This window comes from Cherax quadricarinatus, chromosome 28 (assembly GCF_038502225.1).
Source record: "Cherax quadricarinatus isolate ZL_2023a chromosome 28, ASM3850222v1, whole genome shotgun sequence".
Taxonomy (NCBI): domain Eukaryota; kingdom Metazoa; phylum Arthropoda; class Malacostraca; order Decapoda; family Parastacidae; genus Cherax; species Cherax quadricarinatus.
The window spans coordinates 5,342,847-5,368,173 of record NC_091319.1 but is presented as its reverse complement, the minus strand read 5'-3'; the positions used below and the strand labels follow the sequence as shown (position 1 = coordinate 5,368,173).

The 25,327-nt window shown below is 45.3% G+C and overlaps 1 protein-coding gene across 9 annotated transcripts in view; it reads right to left on the bottom strand.

Annotated features, from left to right (window-relative positions):
- The window catches only part of LOC128693242 (uncharacterized), a 664,368-nt gene that overhangs the window by 43,690 nt on the left and 595,351 nt on the right, over nt 1–25,327 (bottom strand). For all 9 annotated transcript variants that reach the window (XM_070089334.1, XM_070089338.1, XM_070089339.1 and 6 more), the window contains 2 exons: nt 4,365–4,436; nt 3,801–3,943 (listed from right to left, as the gene is read on the bottom strand). In XM_070089334.1, the coding sequence (XP_069945435.1) occupies nt 3,801–3,943; nt 4,365–4,436 (215 nt within the window). The remainder of the gene's footprint in view (nt 1–3,800; nt 3,944–4,364; nt 4,437–25,327) is intronic.

Here is a 25,327-nt window from a genome sequence, read left to right as displayed (position 1 = left end):
CGCCACTCATACCACCTACACCACCACTGTCAACCACAACGCCACTCATACCGCCTACACCACCACTGTCAACCACAACGCCACTCATACCACCTACACTACCACTGTCAACCACAACGCCACTCATACCACCTACACCACTGTCAACCACAACGCCACTCATACCACCTACACTACCACTGTCAACCACAACGCCACTCATACCACCTACACCGCCACCGTCAACCACAACGCCACTCATACCACCTACACCGCCACTGTCAACCACAACGCCACTCATACCACCTACACTACCACTGTCAACCACAACGCCACTCATACTACCTACTCTACCACTGTCAACCACAACGCCACTCATACCACCTACACCGCCACTGTCAACCACAACGCCACTCATACCACCTACACCGCCACTGTCAACCACAACGCCACTCATACCCCCTATACCGCCACTGTCAACCACAACGCCACTCATACCTACACTACCACTGTCAACCACAACGCCACTCATACCACCTACACCACCACTGTCAACCACAACGCCACTCATACCACCTACACTACCACTCAACCACAACGCCACTCATACCACCTACACTACCACTCAACCACAACGCCACTCATACCACCTACACTACCACTGTCAACCACAACGCCACTCATACCACCTACACCACCAATGTCAACCACAACGCCACTCATACCACCTACACTACCACTCAACCACAACGCCACTCATACCACCTACACTACCACTCAACCACAACGCCACTCATACCACCTACACTACCACTCAACCACAACGCCACTCATACCACCTACACTACCACTCAACCACAACGCCACTCATACCGCCTACACCACCACTGTCAACCACAACGCCACTCATACCACCTACACTACCACTGTCAACCACAACGCCACTCATACCACCTACACCACTGTCAACCACAACGCCACTCATACCACCTACACTACCACTGTCAACCACAACGCCACTCATACCACCTACACTACCACTGTCAACCACAACGCCACTCATACCACCTACACCACTGTCAACCACAACGCCACTCATACCACCTACACCACCACTGTCAACCACAACGCCACTCATACCACCTACACTACCACTCAACCACAACGCCACTCATACCACCTACACTACCACTCAACCACAACGCCACTCATACCACCTACACCACCACTATCAACCACAACGCCACTCAGTACTACCTACACTACCACTATCAACCACAACGCCACTCAGTACCACCTACACTACCACTATCAACCACAACGCCACTCAGTACCACCTACACTACCATTATCAACCACAACGCCACTCAGTACCACCTACACTACCACTATCAACCACAACGCCACTCAGTACCACCTACACTATCACTATCAACCACAACGCCACTCAGTACCACCTACACTACCACTATCAACCACAACGCCACTCAGTACCACCTACACTACCACTATCAACCACAACGCCACTCAGTACCACCTACACTACCACTATCAACCACAACGCCACTCAGTACCACCTACACTACCACTATCAACCACAACGCCACTCAGTACCACCTACACTACCACTATCAACCACAACGCCACTCAGTACCACCTACACTATCACTATCAACCACAACGCCACTCAGTACCACCTACACTATCACTATCAACCACAACGCCACTCAGTACCACCTACACTACCACTATCAACCACAACGCCACTCAGTACCACCTACACTATCACTATCAACCACAACGCCACTCAGTACCACCTACACTACCACTATCAACCACAACGCCACTCAGTACCACCTACACTATCACTATCAACCACAACGCCACTCAGTACCACCTACACTATCACTATCAACCACAACGCCACTCAGTACCACCTACACTACCACTATCAACCACAACGCCACTCAGTACCACCTACACTATCACTATCAACCACAACGCCACTCAGTACCACCTACACTATCACTATCAACCACAACGCCACTCAGTACCACCTACACTATCACTATCAACCACAACGCCACTCAGTACCACCTACACTACCACTATCAACCACAACGCCACTCAGTACCACCTACACTATCACTATCAACCACAACGCCACTCAGTACCACCTACACTATCACTATCAACCACAACGCCACTCAGTACCACCTACACTATCACTATCAACCACAACGCCACTCAGTACCACCTACACTACCACTATCAACCACAACGCCACTCAGTACCACCTACACTACCACTATCAACCACAACGCCACTCAGTACCACCTACACTACCACTATCAACCACAACGCCACTCAGTACCACCTACACTACCACTATCAACCACAACGCCACTCAGTACCACCTACACTATCACTGTCAACCATACACACCACCTCAAACTATTTCTACAAGACTGACGGATCGATTACATCATATTTAACCTCCCCACTATTGATGCGTACAATCCCTTCTCTGTATTATTATTATTATTATTATTATTATTATTATTATTATTATTATTATTATTATTATTATTATTACGGGACAACCTTGCTGTGTAGTGTCATTCCACTGTGCATTTTTTGCTGGAAGTGAGTGTGTGAGCGTCACTGGGATCCCCACTAGCACTCACTAACAAACCACTAGCCAACTCCACTAGTTTTCCTCCCAGAGCACCACAAGCATATCTACGTAATTCACACTTATATACGGAATTCACTGAACTTGTCATGTTTCAAGTAACACCATAACACAGTGGGAAGACTTCAGTGTGGGAAGTTTGTTCTTGAGTACTGTAGCTGCCTGCAGTGTCTTGTTCGTCTGGTCTTTACTGCCCACTAACAGATGTCACGAGGTATATCACAAGAGATGTTACGAGATATGTCACAAGAGAGATGTCGCGAGCTATGTCCCAAGAGAGATGTCCACAAGAGAGATGTCACGAGGTATATCACAAGAGATGTTACGAGATATGTCACAAGAGAGATGTCACGAGATATGTCGCAAGAGATGTCACGATATGTCACAAGAGAGATGTCGCGAGCTATGTCACGAGCTGTCACAAGAGAGATGTCCACAAGAGAGATGTCACGAGTTATGTCACAAGAGAAATGTCAATTTCTGACGGTTTGCTCAATGTCAACATTTAAACATCATTTTTTATCTAAGTCGTATTGTGCTGAAGTCGGGTTAATTTACGTTAGACTGGTCTAGGTTGATTTAGGCTAATAATTAACTTAATTCAGGCTATATAACGTAAACATTTAGCTGCAACAGAAGCCGTAATACGTCTGGCAATGAGTTGGCGAAGAAAAAATAAGAAACGTCCAAGTGAAGGAAGGCAGCTGAGCCTGCCTTCCTTCAGCCTCCCTGTTTCTCTCAACTTTCTCCGCGGCCTGGTCATAGACCGGGCCGCGGGGGCATTGATCCCTGGAATACCCTCCAGGCAGACCTGCCTCCCTCCAGGCCTCATACGTTTGTGTATTGTCTATGATGGGCACAGCGTACATATGGCACCATTGTGCATGGCTAGCTCGTCATCTATCTTCGTGTGCGTGTGACGCTTTGCTCATTAGTCGAGTGTCACACAAAACAGAAGATTCAGATTAGGTAAGATTTGTCAGGAAACAGGATAAGTGTTTCCTGACGTGGGTCTTAGTTATATGATGACCCGCAGGAGCTTTTGGTTATCTAACCGAGGCCTTCAGGTGGCTTACCGGTCCACCACTTTAAAAATTATGGATAAAAAAAAAAACAGAAGAATCACCTTGTTTTTCCTGGCGGAGTCGAGACGTATCTTGGCGCAGCGGTTGAGTACTCGTAGTCTCCTGAAGAGTGCCTGCAGGGAGTCGGTGTCGAGGAATGCGTGATCTCTCTCCACACACACCAGGTCCAGCGGGAACTGCAGCTCTGAGGGGAGCACGGAGGTATATGCTTGTGACACACAACACAACACTAAGTAAAGACTCTGGACTCTAGGTGCCATCTATTAGCGGGGCATCTATAACGACGGAGGGGGGGTGCAATCTATCAGGGTAGAGGGGGGTGTGGGACATCTCAGGGTGATGGGTGTCTATATTACGAGGGATGGGATCTATTAGAGTGGAGGGGGTGGGGGAGGTAAAGGGGAAAGAGAGAGGGGTCACTATGACTGAAATTATTTGATGGAAGGAAGTGGGTGGGGGAAGCAGAAGAGGCGGTCATGGTTTATTGAGGAAAAATTACTTCAAGTCTATAGGAGCAGGAAACCATCGTTTAGTGAGGCACACGTGTCTCAGAGAGGGAGAGAGACAGAGAGGAGAGAGCGAGGGAGACAGAGACAGATACATACCTTCGTACATCTGAGCATACTGGGGGAAGCCGGCTGCCCGTAGCCATTTGCAGGCCTCTAGTGCTTCTAGCTCTGTGGAAGAGAGAAACACCTGTCAGTGATACCCTCAGTGATAACCCCCCCCACACACACACACACATACACACACAGTAGCAACTAGCGAAGAGGCGGAGCCAGGACCTATGACTCGACCCGTGCAACCACAAATAGATGAGTACAAATAGATACACACACACACACACACACACACACACACACACACACACACACACACACACACACACACACACACACACACACACACAATACACACTGGATTAATACATAACACACTTTATTAAACATCTTTAAATGCCACATCATCTTGCGAGCCAACGAACTACTGTAAGATGAGATAAGATTTTGTTGGGATTTTTAACCCAGAGGGTTAACCACCCAGGGTAACCCAGTAAGAGCGTCACTGAGGATTGTCTTGTCCCCCAGACTGCGACCCACAACAGTTGACTAACACCCAGGTACCTACTTGCTGCCAGGTGGCCAAGGACAGCAGATGTAAGGTAACCATGCCCAACGTTTTACTCGTGCCGGGAATCAATCCCGGACCCCCAGAACGTAAGCTGAGGACGCTACCAACCAAGCCACGAGCAACCCACCACACTATTATCTATACGCACGACGTTCACTAAAATCATTAGATATTTCTAGATAACCAGAGCACTAATATAACCCCAACACAAATATTAAATTAGTCACACCGTAACACTGCTGATTCTCAGCCGTTTTCTTTGACAGCATCACAACCACCAGTGACCCCTCATGTTAATGATGTGCTCTTGATCCAGGAAACAGAGCTATCCTTCCCTTCCTTGAATCAAGAACGTGTTTACCTCTAATTCCCCAGACGCTGTATACGACATCTACGGGTTTAGCGCTTCAGTGAATATAAAACCACTCACCGGGTCGAATAATTCCCTCTCAATATCACAAGTAGATTTCCGCTTCATTTGGAGAATAACAACACTGGGAACACTAACTCAAAATACCATTAAAATACCGCAATATATCAATGTAAAAATTATATAATAGTATAGGAAGCCTTATAGAAATTATGAACACTGTTCGTTACCTTCGATCAGTTACTCGTCTGGTGCCTGCCTGGTCAACCAGGCTGTTGGTGCTAGCAGCCTGCTGGTCCACATATCCGTCACAGCCTGGTTGATCTGAAACCTGGTGGAGATACTTGTCGAGTTTCCTCTTGAAGACTTCTACACTTGCCCCAGCAGTGTTTCTGATATCTTCTGGTAAGAAGTTTTTCCTCACAAGTTAGTTCTAAGTGTTTATAAACGGCTTCATATAAAAGAAGTTCCACAGACAAGAAGGAAACGTCTGGCAGGGGAGTGGTACCTGACGAAATCTAGGACGTCAGAAACAACACGATCGTCAGGTAGGGGACTTGGTCGCAGGCTGAGGTATGGGATTCAAGGGATGTGGTGCGGGCACCGGTGTACGTGGTAGATAGGGGTACATGTGCGGGTTCAGGCGTGTGTACGTGATGACGTACATGCGCGTGTTAGTGTAATTTGCACACAAGTATGCCGAGACAGTCGTGTACCTTAAAGAATATCGTGGTTCATGTACGTGTTGGCACGAGACCCCTCACATGTACACGTACACACACACACACACACACACACACACACACACACACACACACACACACACACACACACACACACACACACACACACACACACACACACACACAACTCCAACAAATGCGTAATCGCTCTTACAGACGGTCTTGAATCACAACGCTGGTCATCCCAAGCATATGCACTGCAATGAGGCTCGAAAGAAATGGAAATGGAATACACCCTAGGGAAGAAAAATTACCCAGAACAGAGACAAGCAAGGGGACCTTCAGATGACGGTCGCTATATCACCAGAGGAACACACAAACCACAAAACATCTGTAGTATAAGCCAGACTGGGTAGTCAAATAATAGCATTCAGGAACCTAAACAAAGACTCGTTAAGGACACTACACGGTGTATGTAAGGCCCATCATGGAGTAGGTATTCAACCCTCATCTGATAAATCATATGCAAAAAAACAAGAGGTTCAGAGGTTTGCAACAAGACTCGTCCCGCAGCTCATCAGAGGACTGCGATATCCGGAAAGACTAACAATTGAATCTGACGATCATAAAAGCAAAGGGAGTGAGAGGAAACATAATCAGACGTATTAAAATAGTGAGGACAAAGACAGGTTGATAGAGAGGAGAGGATCTGGCATAGACACAGATGAGTCCGCGGAACACTGCAGAATATTTTTTACTCTCATGGCAACTAGATGAAGGAACTGTAGATGCTCCCTCCATTCACAGCTTGAAGAGTAGGTACGATAGTTTCTAGAAGGCCAGGGACCAGATGTCCACAAAGTCAAACCAAGAGAGTCAGGAGCAACGTTTAAATCTCCTCTCCCCCATACACACACACACACACACACAGCGATGTAGTGGAGGCAGGATCTATACATAGCTTTAAGCAGAGGTATGATAAAGCTCACGGTTCAGGGAGAGTGACCTAGTAGCGACCAGTGAAGAGGCGGGGCCAGGAGCTCGGACTCGACCCCCGCAACCTCAACTAGGTGAGTACAACTAGGCGAGTACACACACACACAGAGGAGCTGAGTCTCGATCCCTGCAACCACAATTAGGTGAGTACACACACACACACACAGAGGAGCTGAGTCTCGACCCCTGCAACCACAATTAGGTGAGTACGTACACACACACACACACACACACACACACACACACACACACACACACACACACACACACACACACACACACACACACTAGCAGCTATGATGGCCTGGGGAACGTGATGAGAGATTGCTAAGCTGGAAAACGTACAGAGAACTTTCACTGCTTGTATACACCCATTCAAGCATCTGAACTATTGGGAACGCTTGAAGTACCTTCAACTGTATTACCTGGAACGTTGGCGAGAAAAGATACATAAAAATCTGCACCTGGAAAATCCTGGAGTGACTTCTCCCAAACCTGAACACCGAAATCACTCCTCATGACAAAAGACTTAGCAGACTATGCAAAATACTTTCATTAAGAGAGAAGTCTATAAGTGTCAGAGGTCGAAGACTCTTCAACGCCCTCCCTTCATACATACGGGAATTACCAACAAACCTCTGGCGGTTTTCAAGAGGGAACTAAACAAGTTCCTCAAATCAGTGCCTGATCCGCTGGACTATGGTTCGTACGTTGAACTGCATACAGCCAGCAGTAACAGCCTTGTTGATCGGGTCTTGATCAACTAGGCCTGGTCTGGGACTGGGCCGCAGGAGCGTTGACCTCAGGAAACGGTCTTCGGGTCTCTTAAATGACGATGTTGACTTGACATGCTCATATAACTTGCTGTCACTTGTGTGGCGATGACAGCAACTCGAGATTTCAACCAGCAAGTGGTGGTGTGGGCGTGGATGGTGGCGTGGATGGTGGCGTGGGTAGTGGAGTGGGCGTTGGTATGGGTGGTGGCATGGGCGTGGATGGTGTGGGGGTGGGTGGTGGCGAGGAGATAAGTGGGTGGAAGGAGGAAGGGTAGTAAGAGGGTGGGGGGATGAGATGGGGGTCAGACGGAAGCGTGCTTTGAGGTGGGCGGCAGACAATGCACCTGTCAGCTGCATTGGGGCCGCCCACCACCCACTTTAGCCATCCCCCTCCCAATCCACCCACACCATCCGACGTGGTAATTCCCAGTTGATAGTAACTCCAGCTCTGCTAGAACATGGATATCTCAATCTCTCACAGCTACTGAACCTTGGTTTACCTGGAGTCGCTTCCGGAGGTCACCGCCCCAGTAGCCCGGTCTCTGACCAGGACTCCTGGTTGCTAGCCTGATCGATCAAGCTGTTAGTGCCTGCCGCCCGCAGTACAACGTATGCACCACAACCCGGTTAATCAGGAATTGTTTTAAAGGAATCTGTCGAGCTTCCTCTTGAAGACAGCTAGGGGTTTGCTGGCAAATTCATTCATGCATGAAGGGAGAATGTTGGTGAGTCGTGGTCTCCTTCAGTATATACTCATCGCTCTCCTGCTTTTCACTGGAGGTATCCTGCACTGTCTGCCAAGCTTCTTGTGTTCATAAGCAGTAATTTCGGTATGCAGGTTTGAGATCAATACCTCTAGTATCTTCCGGGTGTAGATTATGATGCATCTTTCTCGTCTGCGTTCTAAGGCGTACAGTTCTAGGTGACTTCAAGCACTACCAGTGAGTTAAGTACTTGACTAAGTTTATACAAACTGTGAAAGTTCTCTGTACATTTTCCAGCTCAGTAATTTCGCCTACCTTGAGGGAGCCGTTAGTACACAGCAATATTCCAGCCTAAAGAGGAACGAGTGACCTATGGAATATCATCACTAGCTTGGCGTCTCTTGTTTTGCAGGTGGCACGCTTGACAATATCCTTATCATCCTACTGAAGTCTCCCATCCCAGGATGACACATTTAATTACTTCCAGTATGTAACCCTTTTTGCGTGATGGACTATGACAGAAAAAGATGGCTAAATTTTGTTCCTACCATGTAACTATCGTATAGAATAGGGTCGCGGCACAATGCGAGTGAATCAACAGTGTACAATATAGAACAGGGTGACAGCACATTGCTGGTGTTAGTATAACGTAACTCTCATACAGAACAGAGTAGCAGCATACTGCGTGTATTAGCACAGTGTAATTATCACACAGAACAGAGTAGCAGCATACTGCGTGTATTAGCACAGTGTAATTATCACACAGAACAGAGTAGCAGCATACTGCGTGTATTAGCACAGTGTAATTATCACACAGAACAGAGTAGCAGCATACTGCGTGTATTAGCACAGTGTAATTATCATACAGAACAGAGTAGCAGCATACTGCGTGTATTAGCACAGTGTAATTATCACACAGAACAGAGTAGCAGCATACTGCGTGTATTAGCACAGTGTAATTATCACACAGAACAGAGTAGCAGCATACTGCGTGTATTAGCACAGTGTAATTATCATACAGAACAGAGTAGCAGCATACTGCGTGTATTAGCACAGTGTAATTATCGTACAGAACAGGGTAGCAGCACACTGCGGGTATATTTAGGATTATTCAGTTAAAAATACTCCTACTTTGCTATGTGCAAACACTTCATGTGATGCTCGACCCCCCCCCCCCGGTCAGAACATCTGTGGCATTCAAATAATGTAGTGAAGGAAAGTGAGAGACACTACAGAAGAAGCTTTAACTGGGGCAACGTTTCACTCTGTGTGGAGCTTTATAAAGTCTTGATACAACCAGACACAGAGTGAAGCGTTGCTCCGGTAAAACACTTGTTTTCTTCACCTCTCGTCGAGAGAGACACCACCTTCCTAGCGTAGGAAGGCAACTACCACGTGTACCCGCTGACTACACCCTACACAGTGTTATCTTGCCCTCTCCCATCCCCCCCTCTACCTCCTTCACCCTGATTTTAAATAACACGGTGTCAAGAAGACAGTGTCACGATATATACATAATTTATTTTACACTCTGCTGGCCAATTTACCAGCCAACCTCAGTGAACAAGGTGTAGCGTCACAGCTATTCGCTTATAGTTTTCTTTGTGTAGTGCGGCTAAATCGGTGACATTCTGAAAGCTTGTAGGATGACACCTGTATCCAGGCTCCGTCTTCATATATTTAAGGCCCAATATAACAAGATTGTTTTGCCATTTGTGATGAATATAGAGTTGGTAAGAGTCTGGACCTGGGGCAGAGTGCGTGGACATGTTATCAAAGGCTCCCTCCAAGTCAAATGGACTCTGGGATACATCATTTCAAGAGTTTTTCTACTCCCGGAGCACGGCCCTTGGGCTAGGTTTGTCTATTCAACCAGGCTGTTGCTGCTGGTAGCCCGCTGGCCCACATATCCATCATCCCTGCCCACCAAGCAGTTAAATGAGTTAATGTGTAGGTCGTACCATCAGAGTTTGTTATACAAATTTGTTACAACATTTTGAGTTGTGCTGAAAATCATATCCTGGTCACTATCTGAGAAAACTTTATCACTTGATACAAGTATTTATATGTTGAGTAAAAGTTATCCGAGAAATGTTGTGTATCTAATGAACTTTAAACATTTCTTCCTGCCTCCCTGGGACCACCTGCTAGCCACTAAGTGAGGGTAGGTGAGGTTCACAGCGGGGCATGTAACACTCGCTGGAAGGGCACCCCCATACCCAGCCATCAGCTAACCTGCCCAGAGAAGAATGGATCCCTTGAGGCCATTTCATGGCAACTCTTTGCGTTAGGCTGGCCGCCAGAGTCAGTCGGTCGGTGGGTGGGTCTGTCTGTCTGTCTGTCTGTCTGTCTGTCTGCCTGTCTGTCTGTCTGCCTGTCTGTCTGTCTATCTGTCTGTCTGTCTGTGGTACAGTCTAGCAGCGTACTCTCAGCGTCAACAAGACACACAGTAAAAACACGAACAATAACCAGGTATTCCGGTCACACCAGTCATAAACTTCCAGTTCCGCTAATCGCCACATCTTTCCTTTTTTTTTTTTTCATTGGAAATAGTTATTTCTGGCGGGAGTCTGTGATGACACTGGCTATCTTACAAAACAGTATTTCTTAGAGCAAAACCCGTGTGGGCCATTCAGCGCAAGGCATGCTGGAGGCTCGATACTGCGTACGCTAAGCAACACTCTCTAGCTTCCTGGTTACCTAGACACAGGTGTGGTACAAGAAGCGGCTACTCTATTTCGACTCCCAATAAGACTTCTTTTATTAAACAGTAGTGAGTACATCCACAGTGTGCTGCTGCCTTGCTGTATATGGTAGTTCAGTAGGGAAAAAATAAAACCTAAGTTTTCCTGCCATATTACATCACACAGGGAGAGAGAGAGAGAGAGAGAGAGAGAGAGAGAGAGAGAGAGAGAGAGAGAGAGAGAGAGAGAGAGAGAGAGAGAGAGAGAGAGAGAGAGAGAGAGAGAGAGACATATCATACAATAATTCAACAAGACATTGAGACCAGAGGCAGGTCCAACAGGGTGGTTGTGGGACCCTGGGAACAGGTCTGATAATTTACATTTGAATATGACTTCAGACACTAAGCCTCTGGTGGACCGGTAATCATTGCGTCTACACCTAAGGTTGTGTCTCTCAATACATATATACAGCAAGATGTGTGCACCTCGGAATATACACTTATGTTTGTATCTCTATGCGAATACACCACAGAGTTGTGTATCTATAAGTGTATACAATGAAACATTAATTTTTTGGGGGGGAGGGGGAGGATTAAAGCAATTTAAATTATTATTAAACAAAATTTATTGTAATATAATTAATGACTCTAACGTAATAGATACCTGAAGGACGTTTCCGGGGGTCAACGCCCCCGCCTTAATCTGGAGAATTAAGACCGGATCAACGATTCTACCTTTACATTTGATGAGTTTGGAAAGTTTTTCTACACATCGCCTCCAGGCTGAGGGACTAATTACCTCAAACTCTTCCTCTTCCACCGTTCTTCTCTGTATTGGACTGAAGAAGCTACTGCTCGACAAAACGTTCCCACAGTACAGATTCCCAAATGCTACACAAGTGTCTCATTCAACTTGACGGTCTGTAAAGTATTTACATGATATCTGTCAGCACAGAAATATCTGTTAGACACAGCAATATCCGTCAGACACAGCAATATCCGTCAGACACAGCAACATCTTGGGATCTTGACACAAGGATTTCTTCAACGCTGACCGAACATACAGACATGACCTACTTACACTAGTGGATTTTCCACTGGTGACTCCGCCTCCTGCTGCTTCTACTCACCTGACTGCAGTATATAAGCCACTTCTCCGAGCATATGCTGTACATTTCTTAAGACTGATGGACTGAACACAAGGAATTCCATGAATATGGCCCAGGTGCTGATGAGTGGGCATATTTTAAGTTTATTTTTAACTCTATGGGATTTGTACTAATCCCATGCGCGGCCTTCAGATGGAATGAAAAAAGTTTCTGTTTTCTCCACCCTGCTTTCATTTTGTGGGTTGCTGAGCATCGACTTAAACTGGTCTTTTAGAACTTCGCTCGTTTCTTATTCATCGTCAGTATATGAACCTCCCATTATTAATTATCCAATTCTACAAGGAGTTCTTAGCTTGGATTTTGCATATGTAAAAAAAATATTTGGTGCTTCTTCCAATATCCTGGATGGCTGTGAGTTCCCTTTGTGCTTCTTCTGTTTTGTACGACATCTTAAATAAGTCTTTGCTCTATCTCGGTGATCTCTCAGCTAAGATTCTTTCCTTCGTTGTGACATCCACGTTGTTAAGCAAAACGGTAACCCTTTTTTCTCCTGTACAATCTTCTACGCTCTTTTTCCATGGCTGATCTAGGTTTCCTGCTGACTGCACGTAGTCTAATCTGCGAAGCACAGCCCGGTGTTAGGCTTCAAACCTACCTAACCTCAGCCCTCAGGAGAGAAGCACACAGCTAGACACGGCCACAGCAAGAAATATACTGAAACAAGTAAGGACAAATGTAAACACATAACAATAGAAGCAGATGTAATGACAATAAACATAGAAACGCGTCCACAGAGAGAGACAAGGAAGCATTCTGTCACCTGGGTCTTGATGAGGAAACCTCATGGCATGATGTCACTGCTGTGGTCGGACACCAACCCTTGATATCTGGGCGTGGGTGGGAGGTGCGGATAGGTGGGTCATGCGTATGGTGGGGCGTGTGTATTTGTGGGTTGAGAGGTGGGAGGGTCACGTGTATGGCGGCGCATGGGGACGTGATTATGATGGGTGGTGAAGGGGTTAGGCAGGGGTATAAGGTGATCCAGATGGGGAGTAGGGGCCTTCCCTACACTTGATCCGCTCCTGCACCAGCGGTAAACTGTCAACCCTTGTGTCAGGCTCCCTAGCAAGGGATCATTCCCTAGCCAGACCCCAGACGACCCACCTTGTCCTAGCCAGACCCCAGGCGACCCAACTTGTCCTAGCCAGACCCCAGACGACCCACCTTGTCCTAGCCAGACCCCAGGCGACCCAACTTGTCCTAGCCAGACCCCAGGCGACCCATCTTGTCCTAACCAGACCCCAGGCGACCCATCTTGTCCTAGCCAGACCCCAGGCGACCCACCTTGTCCTAGCCAGACCCCAGGCGACCCAACTTGTCCTAGCCAGACCCCAGGCGACCCATCTTGTCCTAACCAGACCCCAGGCCACCCATCTTGTCCTAGCCAGAACACAGGCGACCCACCTTGTCCTAGCCAGACCCCAGGCGACCCACCTTGTCCTAGCCAGACCCCAAGCGACCCACCTTGTCCTAGCCAGACCCCAGGCGACCCACCTTGTTCTAGCCAGACCCCAGGCGACCCAACTTGTCCTAGCCAGACCCCAGGCGACCCAACTTGTCCTAGCCAGACCCCAGGCGACCCACCTTGTCCTAGCCAGACCCCAGGCGACCCACCTTGTCCTAGCCAGACTCACTATGCAACTAAACTCTGATCACTTGTTTTCTATTAACAATAAACATGGACACATCAGCAGTGCGCTGCAACTCTACAGTTACACACACACACACACACACACACACACACACACACACACACACACACACAACTACTGGATCACTATGACATGGCCTTGGATGCACTGGAAGAAAATCAGAATGCAGATGTAATATACACAGACTTTGCAAAAGCATTTGACAAATGCGATCATGGCGTAATAGCCCATAAAATACGTGCTAAAGAAATAACTGGGAAAGTGGGGAGATGGATCTTCAACTTCCTAACAAATCGAACACAAAGAGTAGTGGTCAACAGAGTTAAATCGGAGGCTGCCATAGTGAAGAGCTCTGTTCCACAAGGCACAGTACTCGCCCCCATCTTATTCCTTATCCTCATATCAGACATAAACAGAGATATACACCACAGCACCGTATCATCCTTTGCGGATGATACTAGGATCTGCATGAGGCTGTCATCTGCTGAGGACGCGGTTAACCTCCAAGAAGATATAAACAAAGTTTTCCAGTGGGCAACGGTAAACAATATGATGTTCAATGAGGACAAATTCCAACTACTCCGTTATGGAAAACTGGAGGAGATAATAACTAGAACAGAGTATACTACAGACTCTAGCCATACAATAGAGCGGAAAAATAATGTAAGGGACCTGGGAGTAGTAATGTCTGAGGATCTCACTTTCAAGGATCACAACAGTGCCACGATCGCACGTGCAAAGAAAATGATAGGATGGATAATGAGAACTTTCAAAACGAGAGATGCCAAGCCCATGATGATCCTTTTCAAATCACTTGTTCTCTCTAGGCTGGAATACTGCTGTACATTAACATCTCCGTTCAAAGCAGGTGAAATCGCAGATCTAGAGTGTACAGAGATCCTTTACTGCACGTATAAGTTCTGTCAAGCACCTTAACTACTGGGAACGCTTGGAAGCACTTGACTTGTACTCATTGGAACGCAGGAGGGAGAGATATATCATAATCTACACTTTGAAAATCTTGGAAGGAATGGTCCCAAATCTGCACACAGAAATCACTCCCTACGAAAGTAAAAGACTGGGCAGGCAATGCAAAATGCCCCCAATAAAAAGTAGGGGCGCCATTGGTACACTAAGGGAAAACACCATAAGTGTCCGTTGCCCAAAACTGTTCAACAGCCTCCCATCAAGCATTAGGGGAATTGCCAATAAACCCCTGGCTGCCTTCAAGAGAGAGCTGGACAGATACCTAAAGTCAGTGCCGGATCAGCCGGGCTGTGGCTCGTACGTTGGACTGCGTGCGGCCAGCAGTAACAGCCTAGTTGATCAGGCCCTGATCCATCGGGAGGCCTGGTCGTGGACCGGGCCGGAATAACCTCCAGGTAACACACACACACACATTACTAGTGCTATAAAACACACAACTGCTACACACAAAAACACACAGTAACCTAAACCTGAGTCAAGCGCTGCCTCCCTCCCACCCCACCAGTGCAGTCAATGGTTCCTAACACCTATACCCCGGTCACCACCTTCCCTCACTCCCCTCCAACACAGGATGTATGACCCCCGTGTGCCTGCTGGAGTTGCTATTATTTCCTCTCTCTGTTGTTGGTGTCCTCCACCTGTCTTATCACCGTTATCTTCCCTCACCTCCCCTCCTCTCTCTAGCTCTTTCTCTCTCTCTCTTTCCCCCCTCCCCCTCTCCAATCCTACCCACCCACTCACCCCTTCTTTGTTGACTTGGCCTGTACTCTCCCATTTCCTGTATCTCTCTCTCTCTCTCTCTCTCACACACACACACACACACACACATACACACACACACACACACACACACACACACACACACACACACACACACACACACACACACACACACAGCAAATGGCTTCTCGAATTTAATCCTGCCAAATGCAAAGTCATGAAGATAGGGGAAGGGCACAGAAGACCACAGACAGAGTATAGGCTAGGAGGCCAAAGACTGCAAACCTCACTCAAGGAGAAAGATCTTGGGGTGAGTATAACACCGAGCATGTCTCCGAAAGCACACATCAACCAGATAACTGCTGCAGCATATGGGCGCCTGGCAAACCTGAGAACAGCATTCCGATACCTTAGTAAGGAATCGTTCAAGACACTGTACACCGTATATGTCAGGCCCATACTGGAGTATGCAGCACCTGTTTGGAACCCGCACTTGATAAAGCACGTCAAGAAACTAGGGAAAGTACAAAGGTTTGCGACAAGGTTATTTCCAGAGCTAAGGGGAATGTCCTATGAAGAAAGATTAAGGGAAATCGGCCTGACGACACTGGAGGACAGGAGAGTCAGGGGAGACATGATAACGACATATAAAATACTGCGTGGAATAGACAAGGTGGACAAAGACAGGATGTTCCAGGGAGGGGACACAGAAACAAGAGGCCACAATTGGAAGTTGAAGACACAAATGAGTCAGAGAGATATTAGGAAGTATTTCTTCAGTCATAGAGTTGTAAGGCAGTGGAATAGCCTAGAAAATGACGTAATGGAGGCAGGAACCATACACAGTTTTAAGACGAGGTTTGATAAAGCTCATGGAGTGGGGAGAGAGAGAGGGCCCAGTAGCAACCGGTGAAGAGGCGGGGCCAGGAGCTAAGACTCGACCCCTGCAACCACAAATAGGTGAGTACAAATAGGTGAGTACACACACACACACACACACACACACACACACACACACACACACACACACACACACACACACACAAGTATTTCTTCAGTCATAGAGTCGTCAGGAAGTGGAATAGCCTAGCAAGTGAAGTAGTGGAGGCAGGAACCATACATAGTTTTAAGAAGAGGTATGACAAAGCTCAGGAAGCAGAGAGGGAGAAGACCTAGTAGCGATCAGTGAAGAGGCGGGGCCAGGAGCTGAGTCTCGACCCCTGCAACCACAATTAGGTGAGTACACTTAGGTGAGTACACACACACACACAAAGTACTACAAACCAATGCCTCTTAAATGACGCATGGAACACAGTACACAACAAAAGAATCAAGATAACTGAATTTCTAAACCCAAAGGTCGGGCCAGAAGCTGTGACTCGACCCCTGCAACCACAAATAGATGAGTACACACACACACAAACTACGAGCAACAGGCAACTACAGACAACAGGCCAAGTATCTATCGACACGTGTTTTGATAACTGGTAACTAACACGCACACACACAAACAGCAGGCCAAGAGTCTATCGACAAGCGCCTTTGATAACTGGTAATTACTACTCTCTCTCAGCATATTTTCCAGGCCACGACGTCCTCAGTGTTAACATGGTCAGCATCAACTAAGAACATGTTAGTGAAACAAAAACTTTTAACTGTGTCTAGGCAGTAAATCCCTGACCAGCTGCTGCTGCCACCTCTCGTTCAGTCAGGTGAGCAGACACTTCCACACCACCTTCGTACATTTCTCCACGTTCACAACCTCCGGGCAATGTTATGCAGGCATTGTAGACATATACATCACCTTAAGGGAGGTTCCTTGATGCTGGTGAACTCTTGATCCAAAGAACTGGGCTTGACCGCCCCTTCCGTGGATCGAATCTGAATGCGTCTCATTCCCCAGATGCTGTATGACAACTACGGCTTTAGCACTCGCCCTTTAGTATAATAATAATAATAATAATAATAATAATAATAATAATAATAATACCTAGGTAGTAGGTTGGTAGACAGCAACCACCCAGGGAGGTACTACCGTCCTGCCAAGTGAGTGTAAAACTGAAACCTGTAACTGTTTTACATGATGGTAGATTGTTGGTGTCTTTTGTCTGTCTCATAAACATGCAAGATATCAGGTACGTCTTGCTACTTCTTCTTATACTTAGGTCACACTACACATACATTTACGAACATATATATATATGTATATATATATATATATATATATATATATATATATATATATATATATATATATATATATATATATATATATATATATATAAACATCCCTCTGGATTTTCTTCTATTTTCTTTCTAGTTCTTGTTCTTGTTTATTTCCTGTTATCTCCATGGGGAAGTGGAACAGAATTCTTCCTCCGTAAGCCATGAGTGTTGTAAGAGGCGACTAAAATGCCGGGAGCAAGGGGCTAGTAACCCCTACTCCTGTATAAATTACTGAATTTAAAAAGAAACTTTCGTTTTTCTTTTTGGGCCGCCCCGCCTTGGTGGGATACGGCCGGTTTGTTGAAAAAAAATAATAATAATTATAATATTATTATAATAAAAAAGAAGCGCTAAAGCAAGTGCGTATTTGCACACGTTGCATATGCAGTCGATGGAACATGCCTCTTTAATCAAGTCTTCAACTGAGAGTCAAGACCTGCTGACTTAAGTTTTTCTTCAGCGTTGAAAACAGAGTCAGCACTCTCTGTTGCTGGGTACTGCAAGGTTACTGACCTCTTCTAAGAGCACAAGATGCGGTTAAGAGTGAAGGAGTGAAAGTAGTAGAGTGAGAGTTCAGACTAGCCTGGTTGGAAATACTAGCCAGTGATCTTAACAGTAACTATCACTGGAGGAGTGAAGAGAATCTTGTAAATACAATCTCCTGTATCTTACCTTCCACTTCTGTCTCACTCCATTAATACACTGACCAGTCTTAGTGTATCCTTGAAAGAAGTGCTGTATATTAATAGTAATAACTTTATATAAGATCACAGTAAACAGGTGATATCAGAATATGCAAAATAACCGCTGTGAAAGAATAGCGAATAGCGCTTTCGTGACTTCTCACATTATCAGGGAACTATAGTTCCTTGAATAGGTAAAAGCGGCCAATTAGCAAGAACTCGTTTAAAATTAAGTCCTCTCTAAAATCTTCTCTTATATATTTAAAATATATATTTCATTCATGTTAGTGGAAAAATTAAGAATTTTGTACCAAATGGACCTTACCTTATTATAACAAGCTCAATTTAATTTAGCCTAATCCAACTAAATACATTTTAGATAAGTTTACAATAATTCAATAATAAACAAACACAATGAAATATATTTTTTCGCTAGGTTTAGAATGACTTTTGCGAAATTATTATACATACAAATTTTCGTTTGCCTTACTCTGCAAGAAGAGCGTTGCTATTTAAGCCAAAATCGCAAGTTTTACCTATTCGGTACGACATATATATATACTGCATTTGGTGACCCGCTGACCCACATATCTCTATCATAACCTGGTTGATCTGACACCTGATGAAGATACTTATCCAGTTTCCTCTTGAAGACTTCTATACTTGTCCCAGCAGTGTTTCTAATATCTTCTGCTAAAGTGTTGAACAGTCTGGAGCCAAGGACGTTGATACAATGTTTTCTTATTGTGCGGAAGGTGCCCCCACTTTTCACTGTGTTTATTTAACATTGTTCCTCATATCTCTCTCTCAGTATGTTGTTATGGCAGTGTGCAAATTTGGAACAAGGCTCTCGGGTACTTTCCAGTATATTATTGTGTATCTCTTTTCTCCGCTCCAGTAAGTACATATTAAGGACTTTAAGGCGTTCCCAGTAATTAAAATAAACGCTTTATTGGCTGATTGTGGGCCGTATTTATATATAACTTCCTGACGATAGCTATTTAAAAAACAATACATGGGGGATTTCGAAGAGACACTTTAACAGACACAGTAAAAAGTGTGGAGAACGGGTTGTGTACTGAACACTGGATACAGAGTACTACTGTATAGTGAGAACTGAGTACTTGCATTACCCCAGTTAGTTGAATTCCAATGGGGTACTGACGAAAATAATGAAGACAAACATTGCAGGTCAAGCTTTAATAGGAACGTTTTGGTCTGTGTAGAACTTTGTCAAGTCATAATAAAGTTCTACACAGAGCGAAACGTTGCCCCAGTAAAAGCTCGTTCCTCTTTTCAAAATCTATATTGCTCTTTTTACCCATCTACATCATTACATTTTTAGCAAAAACTTAGAACATAAACTCGGCAGGTAAAATCAATGAAGTCAGTGGCACCCGAGACCAAGAACTCATAAAACCCAGATTTAAAATACAAGCAGGAGTGTAGCCTGGGATGGTGTAGGACACACTAAGACACAGTTATCTGGGGCATCACCTTACACACATGTTAATCCCCCAACACCTGACACTTCACTGTGGCCTCCAGCCTCACGTCTTACACTACGTAAACAACGCCCACCCTCGCTGCTGGGGACCCTTGCTAGAAGTACCCTAGCAATGGCACATTCAGTGTAGCTAACGTCTTTCCTCGCTTCTACGAGCGTTGCTTGGGGGCATCCTAGCAGCTGCAGAAGACACACATGTGGAGTCAATGTTACTCAGTTGACTCGTGGAAGGATCACACACAACTGCTGGTCGTCCAAAACAAACAAATACTATATACTGAGAACTAAACATCATGGTAATGATACACCGTATGAGCAAGAAGTCATCATTCTGATTATCCCTCGCTTAGTGTAAAGCTTTATCACGTCTTTATCATGACTTCTTCACCTTACTTCACGACCTGACCATTCTTCTGCGTACACTGAGACGTCAAGCCACTATGGACGCCTCGGTCAACGCCATCTCTTGACATTCCCACACGACAGCATTCCTTCCCATTTGGCACCAGAGCTCCGGCAAGAATAAAGAAGACATAAAAACTAACATAGCCACCAATTAGGCCTAATAAGATAATAGGGAGGCCCCGGGTAACTGAAAACGGTGGGTGGGCCTCAGGAATCTTGCTTCTTCTCACGCACACGAAAGAAAACGCTAACTCACACACATGTAAGCCTCTGTTATGTACATGTGAACCTCTGTTATATACATGTGAACCTTTGATATATACATGTGAAGCTCTGTTATATACATGTGAACTTCTGTAATATACATGTAAGCTTCTGTTATATACCTGTTAGCAGGTTCAAGGGATCTGCTAGGACCTGAGGATCATTGTTCAACTGCACGTATAAGTTCTGTCAAGCACCTTAACTACTGGGAACGCTTGGAAGCACTTGACTTGTACTCGTTGGAACGCAGGAGGGAGAGATATATCATAATCTACACTTGGAAAATCTTGGAAGGAATGGTCCCAAATCTGCACACAGAAATCACTCCCTACGAAAGTAAAAGACTGGGCAGGCGATGCAAAATGCCGCCAATAAAAAGTAGGGGCGCCATTGGTACACTAAGAGAAAACACCATAAGTGTCCGGGGCCCAAAACTGTTCAACAGCCTCCCATCAAGCATTAGGGGAATTGCCAATAAACCCCTGGCTGCCTTCAAGAGAGAGCTGGACAGATACCTAAAGTCGGTGCCGGATCAGCCGGGCTGTGGCTCGTACGTCGGACTGCGTGCGGCCAGCAGTAACAGCCTAGTTGATCAGGCCCTGATCCATCGGGAGGCCTGGTCGTGGACCGGGCCGCGGGGGCGTTGATCCCCGGAATAATCTCCAGGTAACCTCCAGGTCCGGTCTCGGACAAGGCATCATAAATTGGAGAGGAAATATTACAAGAATAAAAACTCATAAGGAAGATGAATGTAGGTATACGTTGAATGTCAGCACAACTCTGTACTGTATTTTTGCTATCTTGTAGCTTTCTGCCAGGGAGCAAAACATCACAGGCTTCCGCCTCACACTCATATAAGAAAATAGTAGCAACAGTACATATGAAAATATTACCACACTGACATGTGAGTAATGAAGTATGTGTGGGAAGTGTGAGGCACAAGGGTCGTACCAGGGTTATACCAGTGTTGTATCTGTCAGGTTTTCACTTGAAGACTTCTACACTTGTTTCTGATATCTTCTGGTAAGATGTTAAATAGTTAGGGACCACGAATGTTGATACAGTGTTCTCTTATTGTGCTCACGACGTCCCTGCTTTTCACCGGGTTTATTCTAGACTTTCTCTCATATCTCTCCTGTTGACATACCTCTCACCGGTATCCAGTTACTCTACTCGTGAAGCCTGGACTGAGGCTTGACTTCATTACTGACTACCTGGGAAACCAGGCTGTGTTGCTACCGGCATCTCGCAGGACTACCAATCACCTGACTGATTTGGTACCGACAGCCTGACCAGAGAGCAGCCGTGGGGTTGATAATCGCAGCAAACATCAAGTATACCACCGGTAAATCCACTTCTCCTCTTCTCAGTAATCAAGGGCCATAAGAAGTGCCCTAACATTTCCTAACGTTTCTGTAAATAACACCCCTCACAATCCACAAATTTCAACAGTGTGCACCAGCAAGGACAAAACAACGACAATGCAAGAAACCAGGCAGAATATTTACGATCGAAAACTCTTTTTTTTTTTCTTCAGTAACACTTTGAGCACGTAAAAGATTTTACCAAGCAGTGTCGTCGAGGAGTTGTCGCTGAATGAGGTTTGTGATGTGTACTCAAGACTGTAATGTTCAGTGTGTACATGACTCAAGCAGTCCACCAGACGCTCAACTACTGCCCACTGACACACGGGGAAGAAGCTTTATCATGTCTGTGTAGAGCTTTATTATGTCTCTGTGTAGAGCTTTATTATGTCTCTGTGTAGAGCTTTATTATGTCTCTGTGTAGACCTTTATTATGTCTCTGTGTAGAGCTTTATCTTGTCTGTGTAGAGCTTTATCTTGTCTCTGTGTAGAGCTTTATCATGTCTGTGTAGAGCTTTAATATGTCTCTATATAGACCTTTATCTTGTCTCTGTGTAGAGCTTTATCATGTCTGTGTAGAGCTTTAATATGTCTCTATATAGAGCTTTATCTTGTCTCTGTGTAGAGCTTTATCATGTCTGTGTAGAGCTTTATTATGTCTCTATATAGAGCGTTATCTTGTCTCTGTGTAGAGCTTTATCATGTCTGTGTAGAGCTTTATCATATCTCTGTTTAAAGCTTTATCATGTCTGTAGAGCTTGATCAAGTCTGTATAGATATTTATCTAGTCATGATACAACAAAACTTTGTCGCAATCTATCGTTTCTTCATTTCAGAAACACAGGAAGATGAAGAAAAACAGGGAGGTAAAAAAAAAGAAGATACAGAGAAAGAGGAAGATGGAGAGGAAGAGGAAGATGGGGAGGAAAAAGAACACTAATTCATTATGAGTGTGGAGAAGCGCCGTATATGGAGAGAGAGAGAGAGAGAGAGAGAGAGAGAGAGAGAGAGAGAGAGAGAGAGAGAGAGAGAGAGAGAGAGAGAGAGAGAGAGAGAACAGCGTGAAGCAAGCTTTTATACCACAAGACGAGCAGCCAGCAGCTTCATTCTGGCTGTACCCTTCTCCAGAACATCACTTCATCTGAGATCATTTATCCCCAGGATGACTCGAGTCTGGAACACATTCGTACAACATTATGATGTCAACGAGATAAAGTCAGTTAATCAAATGAAAATGCTGGCCCAACAAATCGAACACAAAGAGTAGTGGTCAACAGAGTTAAATCGGAGGCTGCCATAGTGAAGAGCTCTGTTCCACAAGGCACAGTACTCGCCCCCATCTTATTCCTTATCCTCATATCAGACATAGACAGAGATATACACCACAGCACCGTATCATCCTTTGCGGATGATACTAGGATCTGCATGAGGCTGTCATCTGCTGAGGACGCGGTTAACCTCCAAGAAGATATAAACAAAGTTTTCCAGTGGGCAACGGTAAACAATATGATGTTCAATGAGGACAAATTCCAACTACTCCGTTATGGAAAACTGGAGGAGATAATAACTAGAACAGAGTATACTACTGACTCCGGCCATACAATAGAGCGGAAAAATAATGTAAGGGACCTGGGAGTAGTAATGTCTGAGGATCTCACTTTCAAGGATCACAACAGTGCCACGATCGCACGTGCAAAGAAAATGATAGGATGGATAATGAGAACTTTCAAAACGAGAGATGCCAAGCCCATGATGATCCTTTTCAAATCACTTGTTCTCTCTAGGCTGGAATACTGCTGTACATTGTGCAAGAATGGCATATAGTACAGACAAGATGAAATTAAGACACTGTCTTCAAGTTATGTCCTAGAATTTGTATTGATAAAGCCACTGGATGGCGAAACGTCTACAATAAAGATACCCAGATGTTGCACATGTGTCTTAATTTCATCTTGTCGGTATTATATACCATTCTTGCACAACTTGTCAGACACTGCAACATCATGGAATCTTGATTCTAAGGACATGTACATAACCTTCACGGCTACAACAACTACTACTACAACTAACCCATCTCTTTGGGAAGGACCTACTTCCACTGGGGAATCCCGCCTACCAGTGACTATGCCCTCGTCTGCTACACCTGACGTTACTATATAAGCGCCAGGCTCCTTTCTTCTGCTTCAGAATCTCCAAGACTACGGTGCTCTTCGCACCTACTCCTAGGTTGAGGGACTGATTACCTTATCTTCTGTATATAATCCTACTGTCTTCAAGTTATGTCCTAGAATTTGTATTGATAAAGCCACTGGATGGCGAAACATCTACGATAAAGATACCCAGATGTTGCACACTGCTGTACATTAACATCTCCATTCAAAGCAGGTGAAATCGCAGATCTAGAGAGTGTACAGAGATCCTTTACTGCACGTATAAGTTCTGTCAAGCACCTTAACTACTGGGAACGCTTGGAAGCACTTGACTTGTACTCGTTGGAACGCAGGAGGGAGAGATATATCATAATCTACACTTGGAAAATCTTGGAAGGAATAGTCCCAAATCTGCACACAGAAATCACTCCCTACGAAAGTAAAAGACTGGGCAGGCGATGCAAAATGCCCCCAATAACAAATAGGGGCGCCATTGGTACACTAAGGGAAAACACCATAAGTGTCCGGGGCCCAAAACTGTTCAACAGCCTCCCATCAAGCATTAGGGGAATTGCCAATAAACCCCTGGCTGCCTTCAAGAGAGAGCTGGACAGATACCTAAAGTCAGTGCCGGATCAGCCGGGCTGTGGCTCGTACGTTGGACTGCGTGCGGCCAGCAGTAACAGCCTAGTTGATCAGGCACTGATCCATCGGGAGGCCTGGTCATGGACCGGGCCGCGGGGGCGTTGATCCCAGGAATAACCTCCAGGTAACCTCCAGGTAAGATGGCTCCAACTTCATCCTGTTCCTTGCAAGTCTCATAACAATAAAAATACTTGTACGTTTCATAACAATAAAAATCCCTGTATGTCTCATAAAAATGCTTTCAAATGAGCTGATGTAGGTAACAGCTCTTAGCTTGTCAATAAAGTTAGGGATCCTTAACCTTGTTAGACCCTGTGTAAAGATATATATATATATATATATATATATATATATATATATATATATATATATATATATATATATATATATATATAGAGAGAGAGAGAGAGAGAGAGATGTCACCCGTCACTCAAAAGTACAACCCCAGGAACC